Source organism: Pantherophis guttatus, chromosome 1 (assembly GCF_059756535.1).
Source record: "Pantherophis guttatus breed Tessera chromosome 1, ASM5975653v1, whole genome shotgun sequence".
Lineage (NCBI taxonomy): Eukaryota > Metazoa > Chordata > Lepidosauria > Squamata > Colubridae > Pantherophis > Pantherophis guttatus.
This window is the reverse complement of record NC_142063.1, coordinates 156,504,184-156,521,304: the sequence shown is the minus strand read 5'-3', so window position 1 is coordinate 156,521,304 and position 17,121 is coordinate 156,504,184. Positions and strand designations below refer to the sequence as shown.

The 17,121-nt window shown below is 36.1% G+C and overlaps 1 protein-coding gene across 1 annotated transcript in view; it reads right to left on the bottom strand.

Annotated features, from left to right (window-relative positions):
• Nucleotides 1–1,731: 1,731 nt before the first annotated feature.
• The window catches only part of AGPS (alkylglycerone phosphate synthase), a 55,700-nt gene continuing 40,310 nt past the window's right edge, over nucleotides 1,732–17,121 (bottom strand). Inside the window, exons 15-20 of the mRNA XM_034428310.3 lie at nucleotides 16,933–17,002; nucleotides 16,077–16,138; nucleotides 14,895–14,984; nucleotides 13,984–14,083; nucleotides 13,242–13,299; nucleotides 1,732–5,609 (exon numbers count right to left, since the gene is read on the bottom strand). Of these exons, the coding sequence (XP_034284201.2) occupies nucleotides 5,488–5,609; nucleotides 13,242–13,299; nucleotides 13,984–14,083; nucleotides 14,895–14,984; nucleotides 16,077–16,138; nucleotides 16,933–17,002 (502 nt within the window). The 3' untranslated portion in view covers nucleotides 1,732–5,487. The remainder of the gene's footprint in view (nucleotides 5,610–13,241; nucleotides 13,300–13,983; nucleotides 14,084–14,894; nucleotides 14,985–16,076; nucleotides 16,139–16,932; nucleotides 17,003–17,121) is intronic.

Below are 17,121 nucleotides of genomic sequence, written 5' to 3'. Positions count from 1 at the left end.
TCCTACTTATACTGAAAACACTAACTCTAAAAGAGACTAAAAAATTCCAGTTTTTTTAAAAGCAATAAAGTAACAAGAGGCTACTTTTGCACAAGGTTAAAAAATGATCTGCTTAACAATTCTCACCACTCATAAACATTCCCTTATTATGCTGCCCCCACCCCTGATCCTATCAGAACAGAAGCTTAGATACAGGTGGTCTTTGTTTAATGACCACAATGGGTTCTGGTAACTTGGACGTAAGCGAAGTGGCCCTTAAATTAAAATCATGTGAACACTGGCTGTGGTTAGTGTTACTTCAGATTGGGGTCAGGATGTAACCCCAAACAGCTAAGAAACCAAAACAGCAGGGAGTTTCTGGAACTTGACTCATAAGGAAGCAGGCAAAAGGGAAAATCTTACAACCCTTTTTCGCCACGCTTGGGAATGCTAACCTTGGCAATGGGGAAATTAGCAAGAAGGAAATTAAATTTTGTATACACATTTATTGGAGAAATGGTTACAAGACAGTAAGCAATGGAGAATAAATACATAAAAAGTAATGCGCTGACACCAGCTGTTTGCCTAGCATGCTCAAGGTTGCCAGCTGCATAAGAGGCAAACAAAAGCTTTTAGCATGAAACTGATTAGACATTTCAGGGTCAGCAGCACGAGTACCGGAGGGTTGTAATTAACTAATGCAGATTTAAGTTTATTAACTAGCTGTTAGCACTGTTTAGAGGCTCGCTGCACTGCAGAGAAAAGCAGCTCAGCAAAGGATAACTTGCTCAGGCAATCTTTCTGCTTTTTGTGGAGGGAAAATAAGAAAAAAAAGAGTCAGGCACATGTACTAACTGGTTATAATGGCAAATATTATAATCAGAGAGAGAGAGAGAGAGATGCTGTGAAGGTTATAAATGCAAGGATTGGTAGCTTTTTTCACTACTGTCATAACTGTGAACAGTTGTTGTTGGAGGCAGTCACTAAACAAAGGCTGCTTGTACTTCTTTTCACAATAAAGTTTTGGGAAAGGCAATTCTGAGTTGGACAAGAACCAGTGGAAAAATAAATTGAATACAACATGCTAATCCATAAATACCATTTTTTCCCGAGTATAAAATGCTCCAGACTATAAGACGCACCTACCTTTTTTGGGGAGGAAAACAAGAAAAAAAAATCTGCCTCTGCCTCCCAGCAATTTGCCTCCTTGCAGCAAACAGTGGAGGCAATGGCAATCCTTGCAGCCTGAAACAGCTGATAGTGGGAGGCCGATCCAACCGACAATCAGCTGCTTGTGCTAATCAGGCTGTGCTGAAGCTGAAATGGGCTGTTTGCTGCAAGGAGGCAAATTGCTGGGAGGCAGAGGCCAAAGTGTGGGGGCTGGCAGGTGGGCGGGGCTATATTCGGTGTATAAGATGCACCCAAACTTTCACCCTCTTTTAGGAGGGGAAAAAGTGTGTCTTATACTCTGAAAAATATGGGTAGTTATTTATAAACTAGTCTCTGGGTTGACATGATAGGCTAAATCAGACAGAACACATTGATGCTTAGCTTATTCAGTAAGCTCAGCTGATTAGGTCTGGCTTCAAAAAATGTTATCTGGAAAACAATGGAGAGTTTCGTTAAAACAAAGTTTTATATTCTAAAAGACTGATCCTTTGTCCCAAAGTCTATCCTCCTAAGATGCCAATAATTTCAATCACTGCTTGACATTTAGCTAAAATGTTTCAATAAAAGAGAAACAACAAACCATTTGAAAATGTATTAATTTAATCAATTTATGGAGAACATTTAGGACCATTTTATTAATAAGCAACTATAATGTCAACATTGTAACAGTAGTTGTACAATTAACTTATCAATACGTGATCAACATGTTCTACATAATTAGCAGAAATTTCAATTCTTTCATTAGCTAGTAATATAGTGGATTAACTTTTTAATTTGATGTGCAACCCCAAAATGTTATATTAAATGTACCCATGGATGTGCTTTTAAACTTTTTTTATTGGAACCCCATTTGAGGCTTCAATCTGAATCAAGAAGGTCGGCTGAAAAAAAACACCTGCTCTTCTCCCATTTATGCCATGATCCAGACCCAAACTAATCACCCTACTGCGACATAAAAAACCACCACCACAAGGCAAATACAGAGATACATTTAACGTAACAATTTAGTCCCTAATATAGGCACATTTAATATAAAGTGACTCCTAAGTAACTGGTTTTCTAAACTGAAAACCACAAAACTCCATTATTCTTAAATTCAACATTTCTGAAATGGTGCACAAACATGTGCCATTGAAAGATCTAAACGCCAATACTCTGGTTTACAATGTTGAATTTCAAGCCCTCTCCTGCATATCTTAAGAAAACCAGATCTAACTAATTACATTCCAGGCACAAAAGGTTGATTCCCTCTTGTCCATTTCTGTTACTTCTTCTTCACAATCTACTTTCGAAAGGCCTCCTCATTTGCCTCATTATATGGGGGAATCACAGTTTGATCCAAGGTCCTTCATCTGTGTGGGACATAGTTGTCTTAATTCTTTACATCTCATTACCTGCTATGAATTGGAAGCAACTGTGAACAGTGGGCAACTGTGACTGAAAACTTGTTCTATCAGGGTGGCACTGAAAACATTTTAACTAATATAAAGCTGATCCTGTAAAACTGATGTTAAAGAGTATTTCAGGCAGAATCCTCCCCAAAATTGCTCATGGGGTATCAAAATGGACCTTTTCTCTTACAATTTTCATCCTAACTTCAGTTACCTTGAAACCTATCAAAGAAATGTACAGTGCAGCCTGCAACAGGGCCTACCATAGTCCTCACTGAGTGTGTCTGGAAAAAGCCCATAACAGGGCTAGAACCAGTCTGAAAGCAGCAAGGCACTTTTCCAGGCTCCCTCATCCTCTCCATGAGCAGTCCTGAGCAGTTATCACAACGTTGTATTAAGCATCTCGTCTTGTTTAAAACATTTTCATTATTTGGTAAGAGCACCTGCTGGGAAGTGCTCATGCTATGATTAGACTCTCAAAAGCACGGGCACCATACATGGTTTTATTCCATCTCCAGCAGTTTTGCTCCATGAGGGAAGAAGTTTCTGAGCTTCCTTACCCTCTTGGCTTCTGCAGGGTTGTGTATATTTGGATGTCTGGTGAAAAATATTGCAACTTCATCAATAAATAATTTTGACTCTATTGGTCACTGGATTCTCATGAAAGGGCATCAAGGTATTACAATGCAGCAATGGAGAAAAATTAAATATGCCATCTACCGATATATAGCTTTCACAAGTCTGTCGGTATGCCATGAAAAGATAAGCAACAGCTTCTTTATTTGGTGTATTTCTGATTTTTTAATGAACATCACTTTTCAAAATTAGCATTCAGCTAGTGCATATTTTACAAGTAACTCTTGCTAATACTCCAAACGATTTAACAATTAAAAAAGGTTTAGCAAAATAGGCATAAGTAAAGCAATTTACATTGTTCACAGTTATCTGCATTGTGTCTTTCTCCAAAAGTCTGTCTACCTTTGTGACTTCACAATTACTTTGATAGGACTGTACCCACATGACACAAGATTATACTTCATGATTTGAACACTCCTTTTTAGCTATAAAGATATGGAACATATCTGCAAAGTTATAATTCTGTGCATCCTAAGGAAAGAGAGGATTAAGAGAATCCCACCAGTAAAATAAACCAATTGAGCACCTTAAGTGAGACTAGAAATTTGGGGGATAGCATAAATTTGGTCACAAGAGAAGACAACCAGGAAATTTAACTTCTGCTTTAATTCTATCAAAAAGGCAACTTTATTCCCTGTAACACACATTTGGTTTATATTTGATACTCTACAAAAACAAAATCCAAATCCTCCATGTATCCCTGTACGTATCCCTAAACTAGTAATGGTAAGGATACCTTACCCTAACTCAGAAGTAAAAATTAATGCACATATGTGACCCTCTTTAACTGGAATCCAGTTGGATTCCACCTGCTGACAAACAGTTTTGTACTTCCCTTCTCTATAGTCCCCTGCATCTTCATTAGAGTCTACTTTGAAGAAGCGAGATGGAGTCACAGAGTATTTGAGCACCTCTCTCTTTGGCTGACAAAACCTTAACTGAGACCAACGGGCAACTAGATGGAATGATCCAAATAGCCAATCTCTGCTGAATACAATTTTATTTCTGTGGATTAAATTTAGAAAAATGGCTGCCTATTTTGTAACCATGGTAAGGAGCCATCAGTATTACAGTATAATAATGTGTAGGTGCCTATTTTAAAAGTATGTTTAAGCCATCTGCTATAGCAATCTTTAAGATTTGAACATGTGTTGATTTTTGTCTTGGACCAAATACCACTCATGTTTCTGAGTTTAGCTACATATTTAAATGTGTACATTAAACTTCAATTTTGTTATCAAAGCAGAATAAAAGCTAAAAAAATGTTTCAAGTACTTTTGTTTATATATGTTTCTTTACAATGAAACTGATTAAATCTCCTTATTTCACAATAATGGATTTGGATGGGTGTAACATGTAAACAGTTTAGTCCCAATAAAGCCAGCTTGATTTAGGCATGCTTAGTAAGAATAACAAACTCTAGGGAGCAGCTCTTCGATTAGCATAAAATAATATCCCTTCCTTCAACTTTTCTGCCAAAAGGAATGTTTGCTCAGGAGATTCTATTCTATCATTGACAGAATAAAATTCTAGACCCATTGCATTGTTTTAACTATCCCGTGAAATATTACATTATACATTTAATTTAAATGCTCATGGATACTTTTAGAAGCTTGGTATTTTGTTTTTGTGGGTAAACAACTTAAACATTGCTTTGATTTGTAAAGGCTGAAATTTCATTTTTTTTTTCCTATTGGAGGATTAGAACTAATAGCACTATTTTTATTCTTACGAAAAGTTGCCCTCTAAAATAAAATGAAGACCGATTATGAAGTTTGACATTTTATGTAACAATGAATTCCAATATCGAGAAAGAAAGGTTTACTTTTCTGGCTCAGTAAGATTGATAAGAGGATTTAAAAACATTTAATTTTTTAAAATAGTATCAGCATGTTTTGTCTCCTATCCAAATATCAACCTTTTTTTCTCCAATTGCAGCTTGGCATTGCTTCTATCTGCTTTAACTGTTCAACAGAAAACTGTACTTCAGTTAAATATACTCCTATTTTTCATCTGCTTCCCCAAAGTGCTTTTCTAGCAAGAAAGTTTCCAACCACATCAGGGTCACTCTCAAACATTTTAGCACCTACAGCAGGAAAGCCATCCAAATAGGTTATCAATTGAATGGATCTAACTATACTCTGAACTGATTGCATGTGAACAGTCTTCACTCTGCAATTGAAAGAAGCAATAAAATTTGCAGGGAAGGAAAAGCTTTTGAAACTAAGTCCATGCTATTTTTGGATACTGGGAAAAGCTATGAGAGTCAAACATTATTCTTTCCGGTACTTCAGTGTGGAGAGTAACAAGGTTATAAAAGGTTTCCGTTCCCAAATATGTTATTGGGGTCCACAAATTGTTTGATGGATTTCAGCATCCCGAAGCCAACGTCAGATACACATTCTTTCAGCCAGTGTTTTCGTAACTTGCCCACTGGAAGAAAAAAACAACAAAAAGTGTCTTTAATATTCACCATAATAGCAGGAACCAATTAATCTTATGGCCATGAATGAACAAACACTGGGTGATAAATGCTTTTATTCAAAAATGAGAAATGTTTTGCTTTATTTGATTTATTGAGCCCACCAGACTATCAAGCTCATTAAGTTCAATGTATTCCCAAAGGAAACCTGGATTCCAGACTGCCTTTTCTCTTTACAAAGTGTGAAATTTAGATCAAGTTTAGGCAAAGATGATGTTTTGCATTAAATACAATTAAACTGAAGCAGCATATATTTACATTTGAGTAGAGAACTCTGTACTCTGTTTTAAACAAACAATGCACAGGCTATAATGAACTAGACAGAATTATTTTATGAAAAACACTCCGGTTATCAAATAAACAAGAAAACACATTTCTCAAAAGTAGGGTGACAGATTTTGGCTGCAGTTCTATCTGTATCTATATTTAGGAGTAATTTCCTCTGAACCCAGTGGAATATTTTATTTGACCAAATGTGAATAGATACACAAGGAATTTGTTTCCAGTACAGACACTCTTATTGTGCATGCAAAGCAAATAATAACAACAACAACAATAATAATACCAATAAAATGGGGAGTAAAGAAAATAATAAGATAAATAATACTACAGCTAAATGGGTTAATAGATATTAGGCATTGTTTAACCTACATCTAAGTATTACATTTGCATCCAAGACTACTGCCAGCTGTCACCATCTTTACATAACTTTTTTTGGGGAGGGAGGGAAGGGAGGGGCTTCTTGACTCCTACTGACTGCCTGGACAAGTCCCTGTAATTTTTTGGGAAGTGGCTTGCTCTTGCTTTCTTCCTAAAGCTGAATGGCCCCAAGTCACCCAGCTGGCTGTGTGCCTTTAATTACTACCCCAAGCTGGTTTCCTCCCACAACTTAGAAAATTATAAATATGAATATAAACTTGACAGTTTATAACACACAGTCACAAAACTACAGTTGTTTTAAATGACATCAGTTCTATCATTAAGCAAGTATTATAACAGCAGTTAATCCTTGATTGAATAAATTGAAGCAGGTGCTGAATACAGCATGAATTTAAATCAAAAGCTTCAAGTATTTGTATGAAAAAAAAAATAAGTCGCAACCAATGCCTCTTGTCTTGGCTGCATTAGATGCCTCCCTCTGCCCGCCCCCCCCCCGCCCCCGCAACTAAACTAGGAAGTCCTATGTTTGAGGTAGCTGGTTAAATTGCCTCAGGAATAATGAATGATATGAACACCAACTGAGAACAGAGAATTATTGTTTCTTTCCCCTGCCAAATATCAGCCTGTCACCAAGCTCTCTGGAAAAAAAAAAGAAAAAAGGGAAGCCTGACCAGGAGTGCGTTCTCAGCCACCGATGTGCCAACCAGAGCTAAAGAGACAATGAATAGTCTAAGCCACTATACTCCATTATCTGTAATATTGTTTAAGTGAATGTATCCTGTGGATATAGATGTAATTGTCCAAAAAAAGACTGAAAACAACTGGTCCAACAAGCTGGAGCACATTAAAACCACAGCAGGATGTCCAACAGCTAGCAGGCCTGCCTTTTCCCCACCTCCACAATAATGCGACTCCACCAGGGACTGAACTGATGTCTGAGCAGCCACCAAACAGCCACTGCATATTTAATGAAGTTGCTCACCGAGTGCTGGAAAACAGAAGGTGCTTGGACTGCATCATTAGTTCTGTCACTATGATAATTTACACATCTATCTTGTCACATTTTCTATGCTTTATACTTTTACAATAATAAATCTAACATACATTTGATTAGCGAACCGGAAAGTAAAAAAGCTGTGCAGCGCACACCGGTGGTCTTTTATGAACATATTTGGTAAAGAAATTAACCCATTTGTAGCATAAAGCTGCAAACCCCGAATATCGATTTTCACTGTGTTAGAGGCCCACAGTTGCTTTTTTGCAAGTATAACCAGGCAAGGTGTCGTTTAAAAAAAGATAATTTTATTTTGCCTGGAAAATATAGAGCCGTTTCTCAGATAAAATAACAGAAGCACCACCTGACTACATGAACTCATGAGGCAGAGTATCTCGCAGTAAAAGGTGCAATCTACTTTGCCTATTTTCCATAGTGTGTAAATATAACACTGGTTTTTAAATATCCAAATTATTTGTTAATTGCAATCGCTGATGTACATATGTAACAGGCATACATACGTAACGCTCTTACTGTGAATCTTTAATCTTTATTCTGCTTTAAGTTTATAGTTACTTTTATTCAAGCTAATTCATTTTAATTAAGACCTTTTTAGGTCTATTGAAAGACCTAAAAGCGCATTATTTTATTCTGCAGTATTTAATTTCTCAGCTACTGCAAATGCTTGCTTTTATCCATCCATTCAGCCAGCCTCTTAATATCTCTAGTGGATTTGCTTCAGTGACATAGCTGAATAACAATTTACTTGAGACCTTGAAACTGCAAGTGAATATTCATGAACATCTCTTCAATAAACATATAAAAATACTGCCTAGCTGATAACTGCTAAATGAATCAATCAAACCATTTTTAATCAACAGAAACAAATACAAATGTGAAAGATTAAGCTATCTTGAATATTGTAGAAATATTTAAGAACCTAGCAGAGTTTTAATTGCTTATTTTTATTCCAACTGATTATTCTATTCATCTAGGCTCAAAGATGCTAGTGTATCTCCTCAAGATACTTATTTTAACACATTAGGTATATTATAGTGGACTGTTAAATTTAAATAACATGGACAGCCCCAATATGAGTGTTAACTACTGCACTATAATACACAGATACACACATGCAAGCAAATGACAAGGGTGACCAGCCCACCAATACTGAATAGACTCATTAATGCAAAATCTGCACTTCTCACAATTCCTCCTCTGCATTTCCAATGCTGTTGGCAATTGGGAAGTTAGCATAATGGAAGGGAATTCAAGAGAAGTTGGAAATGTCCTCTAATCTCTCTGCAAATTTTGTCTTCAAAATACAATGCTTTCCCGCGGAATAAAAATGTTTCCCTTTTCTGGTTTCAAATAATCCTAAGTAACTAACATTAAATGATATATTTATACACGAAATAAATACTGAGAAGAAAGCAACAAAGTTATTTGCAAAGGGCAACTATTTCTCATGAGTCCAATTTCTCAAGATTTTATTTTTCATTTTTCCCCCCTAAAAAAGGGACTGTTAGGAGTAAACTCTTTGGTATAAACTGTCTACTTCTTTCCACAGAAGCAGTAAGTACTATGAAGATTAAGTTAAACATGCTTTATATTCCTTATAGCCTCAAGTCCCAGACTACATCTGTTTTCTTTGATACACAAAACTAGAGTTAAAATAGCTCCATTTATCACAAGATGATTGTGGTAGGCAGACAAACCAGGCTGTCTGTTTCGGGATAGTGAAAGCAACTGTTATTAATCACAATTATAGGGCAAACTCTGAAGAGGAATTGCATCAATATTCTCCCTTCCACATGCAGGAACAAAAAGAAACACTAAGAATGTCATGGTAAGGCCTGAAGGTCAGTAAATAATAATAAACAAGGATACTACCAGTTTAATCCCAAATCATAAATTGCAGCTCAGAATAAGTATTAAAAGTCACTGTGGGAATTTAATACATGGTATTTGATAAAACTACTACAGAAATGCCTTTTTGTATTGAAAATACAAAATTCAAAGTTTATTTGTATGCTCTGCCAGGGAGCCATGTATTAATCCCAGACTCAAAATATGAAGAAGCCACAATTCTTTGGTCAAAGTTTTAAGGCTTAGCTTCTACAACTATTGCATGCAACATTCTTTTGTTAAACTTGTCTCCAAATATATCCTTAGTTTTAGAATAAGTAATAGACTTATTACAAAATAAGAGTTACAAAAATAATACAGCCATTGTTAGCTGCTAAATTTCTGCTTAAATAACAAATTAATATAGCTTAACTCACGGACAGGCAACCTAGTACTATGGAGATCTGGTGCTATAATTTATTTCAACTGGTCAGGACAAGAGAAATGAAAGCCCAAATCATAGTTGGTTGCCTGCTCTGCTCAATTGTTCTCTAGATCAATTCCAGACACTTCCTTTGATTCTGCCTACTGGCTCTCAATGTTTGCTTCCAAGGCCGAGGCAGGCATTCCCGCGAATGGCAGCCACAAATCATTGGTCCCAATAGCTCGCTTCTCATTCTACTCTGCCCAGGAAGACATTTCAGATTCATGGTGAGATTTCCAACATCCAGTCTGTAGCAAATCATGAGATATCTGCTCAGAAATGTTACAGAACCAATGCAGACTTAGAGCATTGCTTCTGAGTATTCTTGACTTATATCCTTATAGGGACATTTTGTTCATCTTTAATTGCTCATCTTTAGATGGGAACCCATGTTTTCACATTTATTTTTTTATCCAAATGAGTGGAATATCCTAGAACTGAGCTCTTAATTTGGAACTGTTCAGGCCATGCCTCCTGCTTTTCTTGTTCAGTTCCCAAGCAATACAAAGCAGAATATGCAAAACAAAAAGAACCAGCAACCGCTGTAAGAAATGCAGTAAGAGACAACCTATCTCCTTTGTCGTCCTACAAACTTCAGGTATGTTTACCTGGATGAGCAGTATTAGTGAATGGGAACTGCATGACAACAGCATGCATTGCCCTTTGCATGGATATCACGCACAGCCCAGATCCAGGATAGATGTCTATCCACACCACAGCAGTATGCCTGGTAAAATGTACTATGATGGGATTTGGAGGACAGAGATCTCATAACCAATTATTCCCTTTGAGAGCAAAATGATATAGAAAAACAACATAGGTGGATTGAAGACACCATTTTAAAATATGCATTCAGAAAACAACGTTCATTTGGCCATTATAACAAAGAGCTGCTAGTCTTGAAAATGTATCATTGTAATCCAGGTTGAAGACAGGGGGTTTGCATCCATTAAGTAAATGATGAAATACTGTCAGGAGCAACAACAGCTTTGACAAGAAATCAGATAAGTTAATTATTGATATACTTGGGCAGATGATCATTTACTTCTATGCATTGGAAGACATGGGCTCGAAGCTCCCCACCCACAGGCAGCCATTAGAAATACAGATTTTCAGATCAGCAGTTTATGGGAACAGGTACAAGTTGTTTAAAAGGTTCTCTCAGAATCACAGAAAAAGCACTAGAAAGATATAGGCCAAGTGACTTGGGGGAGGGACATGTTGGGATTAAGGGGTTTTCTTTGATCAGTGACACATAAGGGGGAGAATGCTGAGGAATTGCTAATAGGAATAAAACACTTCTGTCAGATATATTGTTATGAAAGAAATGGCGAGTCTTCTGGATTTTAGAGAAAATAGAAATCCATCTTATACATGAAAAATGAGTTCCAGTCACAGCAGGCTGTTAAATTTCTAAATGAAATCCATTAAATACGGCATGAATTATTAGTACAGAAATCGTGAGCCATACAGTATACTGTAAAAGAGATTCAAATATCAGCATAACCCACAGGATGGAAGAATTAGAACTGTAATAATTAAAATCTGAATCTTTAATTAGGGTGGAAGTTGCTGGATCACATGATTAATCAGCTTCAAAACCAAAAAGACCCCTTTTTTCAAAACAATATGGCTGAATATCCCATTTCTGAACATTGAGAGGACAAATCCAACTAATATTGTTTCAAGTGCAATATCTATGAAAACTGTTATGGCCATCTCCTAAGCAAAAAAGAGAGCATTCTAATGTCAATAGCCATGCAAGAGCAATATTTGACTTAAGCAGTTGAAGGGAGAATAGAAATGGTTGGGCTATGTTGGGTTAAAAGCAGTATCAGTTGCTGATAATTCTGCCTGTAACATTGGACTTGTGAATAAAACACTTGGAAAAAGAATGGCTTATAAATAACTTTTCCTAAGGTAATTAGAAGGACTTTGGTCATTCAAACTATGCACATTTTTTTTTTTAGAAATTTCAATCTTTAATCATGCCCCCTTCTTAATTTCCTACTTTTTCCTTCTTTCTGTGTTGATGGACTAACTGAAGCAAAATAGAAGTTGAGATGCTCTGTCTTTTCCTTGTTATCTGTTGGTATTTTGCCTTTTCACTGAGCAAATACTAATTAGATTCTTTCTTTTCTTTTTCTACTGAAAACACTTTATGCCCATTCGTTATTCTTAGTATCCTTTGCTAAGTCATCTCAGTTTAACTTTACACTTGCCTGACAGAAGCACTATAGTTCTTTTAACATTTCCTTTTTTACCTGGCCCCCTTTCCCATTTTTTAAAATGTGTTCTTATTTTATCATTAGGTTTTCACTAACCTTTTGTGTAGCCAAAATGGCCTTTTCATTGTCTTCCACTTTCCTTTTCACTAGAATAGTTTTCTTCAACACTTAGTGACTACATAAATCAGGGGTGTCAAACCCAATCGTATTGCAGGCCATATAAGGATGTTTTCTGCCTTTGCGGAACTGGAGTGGGTGTGGCCTGCATGGGCAGTACCCGGCCCGTGGGCTGCCAGTTTGATAGGCCTGACATAAATTCTAAGTCTTACTTTCCCTTACAATCAAGAATTTCAGCATTATATGATCCTTCTCCCACCCAATGTTCCAACTACTTCCACTTCCTTTTTCTATCCTCTAAATAAGAACTATGTACAAGATAAATTAAGGGTTTTCTGGCAAGGTTGCTTGGCAAGGTTTCTCTCATGATTCTGAATTTAAGATGAGGCTACCAAAACAAACAATGAGAAATAAATTTCGTATTTTTCGCACTATAAGACGCACTCCCCCCCCCCCCAAAAGTGGGTGAAAATGTTTGTGAGTCTTATAGAGCAAATATTGTGGTGGGGGGAAGGGGATTGGTGCAGTGGCATTTGCCGCTGCCGCCTGTCACCAGGGAATGCTAGAGCCTTTGCTGCGGAGCAACCGATTGGCTGTTGGATCGGCCTCCCGGAATATCGCTGATCAGCTTTCTAGGCGGTGGGGATTGCTGCTGCCACTGATTGCCTTCGCTGCCAAATGGCAGTGAATCCTGCCACCTAGAACAGTTGATTGGCGTTATTCCGGAAGCCCAATCCAACTGCCCAATTAGCTGTTTGGCAGCTAATTTAGGGGTCCCCAACCCCGGTCTGCAGCCCAGTGCTGGGCTGCAGCCTATTTGAAACCAGGGCGTGGAAGTGGCGTGTGTGTAAGTGCAGCTACATTTGTGAAAGAGGGGCACGCGAAACCATCCCCTCTATCCCCCGCTGCTTCCGCTAGTCTACCAAGCCTGAAAGGTTGGAAACCACTACTTCTACAGGAGTATTAAATACAAAGCATTTCACACACTGACAGATTAGTGTACAATTCTCTTAAGTCTCTCTGTGTATTAACTGAACATGCCCGACAGATTCTAAAACTGGTTAGTTCACCTGTTACGTTCCAGCCACTCTATAAGCTTCCAGGAGAGATGATGAGTGTTTTATTTGCCAATGATGCTAAGCAGTCTAATTGGGCTATATTATACAGGAGTATCTTTTCTCTTTTTACAGATATATGAATAAAAAATCCCTGCTACACAGTGAGTAACTAAAAGTATGATCTGTAACAATACCTCCATGATGATGTGACAAACTTCCTCCATTAGCAAGGATTTCATCTCTAGCTGCTGTCTAAAAGGAATAAAGTAATTTAAATTATTCATTTGTTCAAGCAGGCAAAATAGTATGTTTCATTTAGTCATCAGCAAATATATAATATAAATGAAGGGTTTGTTACATTATTTACACCTAAATAAGGACAGTAGTTTTACTTGCAATTTACCTTTTGAGAGACGTGTTTCCAAAATGTTTTTAAAAGTCCCTGATAAAAATGAAAACAACTCCTTTCAAAGCATTTTCATTCTGAAGTTCTATGTAAACATAATATTAGTTGCAATATGTATCAAAAGTGTAATTAAATAGCAAATGTTAGCACATATTCATCCTCACTTTTATTCCATCCAATTCTGCTAATAAGAAAAACTTTGTTAGAGTTCTGCAAATATCCTAGAAAAGCATCCCAACCAAAAGTTATGGTCTTAATTGGATGATGGGGGAAATAGAGGCTACAAAAAAAATAGAAATGAGGTTAGAACTTGGGGGAAAAAACTTACGAGGGTTCAACTTGAAAAGAACTTGGATGGGAGAACCACCAGGAAATTCAGGGTCGATGAAACAGATGACCAACAAGGTTATAAAAAATAAACATCTCCTTAAAGCTATCAAACAGCCAGTTTCACATTTAACTTTGGTTTAGGTAACAATTAAACATAAACTTTATGTAGAACATTTATGTTATTAAATATGTAGAATTACCTCTATTTCTTCATATACCCGAATAGGGTCACTAATTCCTCTGTAGTTAAAGCCCAAATAGAAGTAGACACACGCACCGGAATCATACATCTGTGTCACCCTGTTTTATTTGGGAAAAAACACACACCATGTCAGATCAAATAACTTAGTATTCTTGTGCAGAGTCCAGTTTAAAAATAAACGATATGGCGACACTGGGATGTACTTGTACGAATATTTCCAGAATTTCCAGCAGCAGGACTTTACATTCCCAATGCAACATTTTACTACGTTAAAAAAAGAGAGAGCAAAAACTATATACAAGGGGGGGGGGGGGGGAACCAGCAGAATTGGTAATATAATGTGTGAACCAGAACAAGAGTTAAACTCAAGTATTTCCATCTCTCTTAAATTTGGATTATTAAATTTAAAGTACCCCAGCCAGCATCAGGATATTCTGGGAAGGCCACACATCTCAAAATGGCTAAGGTTAGAAAACACTGCATTATAGGGATAACAATGTTGCTGAAGCTGAACTAACTATGGTTAAAATTTCAGTCTGATCAACAGAGAAAAGCAAAGGTCACACTTATAACTTAGAAACCTTGACTTGTTTTGACTAGTGATGATTTGCACATTACATTTTGTATGACAAAATGTGGTGATTATAAACAAGATAAAGGCTTGTTGTAATTTAATTTTCTTTGTAGCAATTAGGAGATTCAGCTGATGCAAGTGGGCATCTTACATTATTTTACAAAAACTGGTCACCAAATAAATAAGGCTACATAGCATTAGGGTTTTGATGCAAAATTATAATGACATGATTTCAAAAGGATTCTGGGGGCGATAAAGATCAAACTATAGGCCTACATATCACTTATAGGGTGCCCAACCCATTTTAGAACTTAATTTATATGAAGATGCTTTACCGACAGGTAGCAAATGGTGGAAACTGAACACCTTTTTCTTTGCATTCTCTTGTCATTCTTTCCTTTACATTTTTGCACAGATCGACAACCCTAAGGATAAAACAGTACAAAGGTTAAAAAATCAAAATTATTTAACATATTCATTGGTAACATTTTATGACCAATATAAGAATGGATTTATTGTAACCTAATACAAGGATTAATTCTGGATCATTAAAAGTAAAAATGTGCCTGCACATTCTGCTTGGTTCTTAAATGTACATATTGCCACAATATAATCAATAAACGTTTAATAGAAACTGGAATTATATTTAAACATGTTATAATTTTTATCTTGATTAAAGCTCCCTAAATTTAAGACCTAGATGGATAGTCTCTTTATCAGGACTTTTTCCACCACAGGGAAATTATATTGGCTCTACAGATGCCATTCCTCTGAATGTGGTAAGGGGAACCAGTTGACCAAGTAAAGGTTACAAATTTGATTATATTAATTGTAAAAGCCAAATGTACATAATGTATACTTGAAAGGCACAAGATCAAAAAGTTCTGAATAGTTCTAGAGCAGTCTCCTATAACTTAAAGCCTTAATTGATAATATGTTGGAAATAATGGAAATCATTTGCAAATTAGAATTTGTTTGGGAAATAACAAAATCATAACAAATATTAGAAATGTGAAGATGAGAACTGCCAACTTAATAGTTTCTCAATAGAATCACAAGACCAGTTACAGGACTAAACTTAGGAGATTTTTAGAAGATAGTATCAATAAAGCCATTTAATTAAGTCGTTCTAATTGTAAGGTTTTGGGTATTGGGTTAAATCCGTATTTAACTTTGCTTGTGCTCATAAGGGCATCAGCAGAGAGATGATGATTGTCCTTTTCTTTTAAACAAGATCTTCCATTGGCTCAAAAAGTGCCTGACGGCAGAAGTTGTTCTTCTACTGGAGGATGGGGAAGTTAGGAGCCAAGTGAATAGGTTTCCTTACTTCATCAAGAACCTTTGATGTATTACTAAAATAAGTTTCACATGGACTGTCAAATAACATAGTTTTTTTTTTTACTATTCCAGAAACAATCTTTATATTCTACAAAATACTTAAGATCATTAAAACCTAAAACCACCACTTTTAAACAAATTTTCCAGAAAAAAAACACTGAATAATGTTTTGATTTTACCTATCCCAAGGAACGGATGTTTCAAATGATTCTCCTATTATATAATAATCCATGCCAAGGTCCTATTTAAGAAACCAGAAATGCCTTGGATTAGTATTCCATCTTAGACTCATGTATTTACTATGTATAAATATGCAACTGAAAATAGTTAAGGTATTACTGAGGCAACAGACCTGCCTTTAGCTAATTAAATGACTAGGCTCAGTCCAGGAGTATGGAAAACGTATCTGAAACTTAGCTTCAATTTCCTGTCCTATCAAATTGTGGGTAATATATATCATGGACTTAATATAAGCAACATTGTAAAACTATATAATTTTATAAAGCACAAAGACAAAAAAGAAGCAAAACAATTCAATTTCCATGAGTCTTGTACCTTGAAAGTTCAAAGACTATGTATTTATTATCTAAAACCAAACACAAGAGGAAAAAACCATTATAATAAATATAGTAAAAGGATAAAAATTGCAAGAAAATCCTGAGAAAATTAATAGCTAACAATACCACAAGGAGGAACCAGATGGTTTCTGATAGCTACTTCTTGTTACTTTTTAAAAAATCAGCCTTTTTAGAGGTTTCTGAAAAGTGATGTCCTCAAAAGAAGAGTAATGGCCTCTTGGTCACAATGCCAATTAAAGTTGTTAGCAACTTTCAATCACCATTCGATGTACAAGGGACAGTTTAATAGCATATGTTCATATGTATCTCCAAGAATTCTGAAGCCCTGAAATATGGGTGCGTTTCTGAACTGAATCAGTTCAGGATTTTTTCTTGCTTCACTTCAATAGCTTTCCCAGGTTTATATATTTTATAAATTATATATTTATATATTGTTCAAAAAGTAGAATAAACTTACCCTAATATAAGCAATGATAAATGTCATCATATAGCCTCTCTGTCCATTGTCTTCTCCAGCTGCAAGACCACTGCAATTTGAAAATATTAAAATATTATACTTTCTAGCTCTAAAATGTCAACACTAGCCATTCTGAGGATATAATAATAGTACAGGTAGTCCTCCACTTATGATCACAACTGAGTCCAA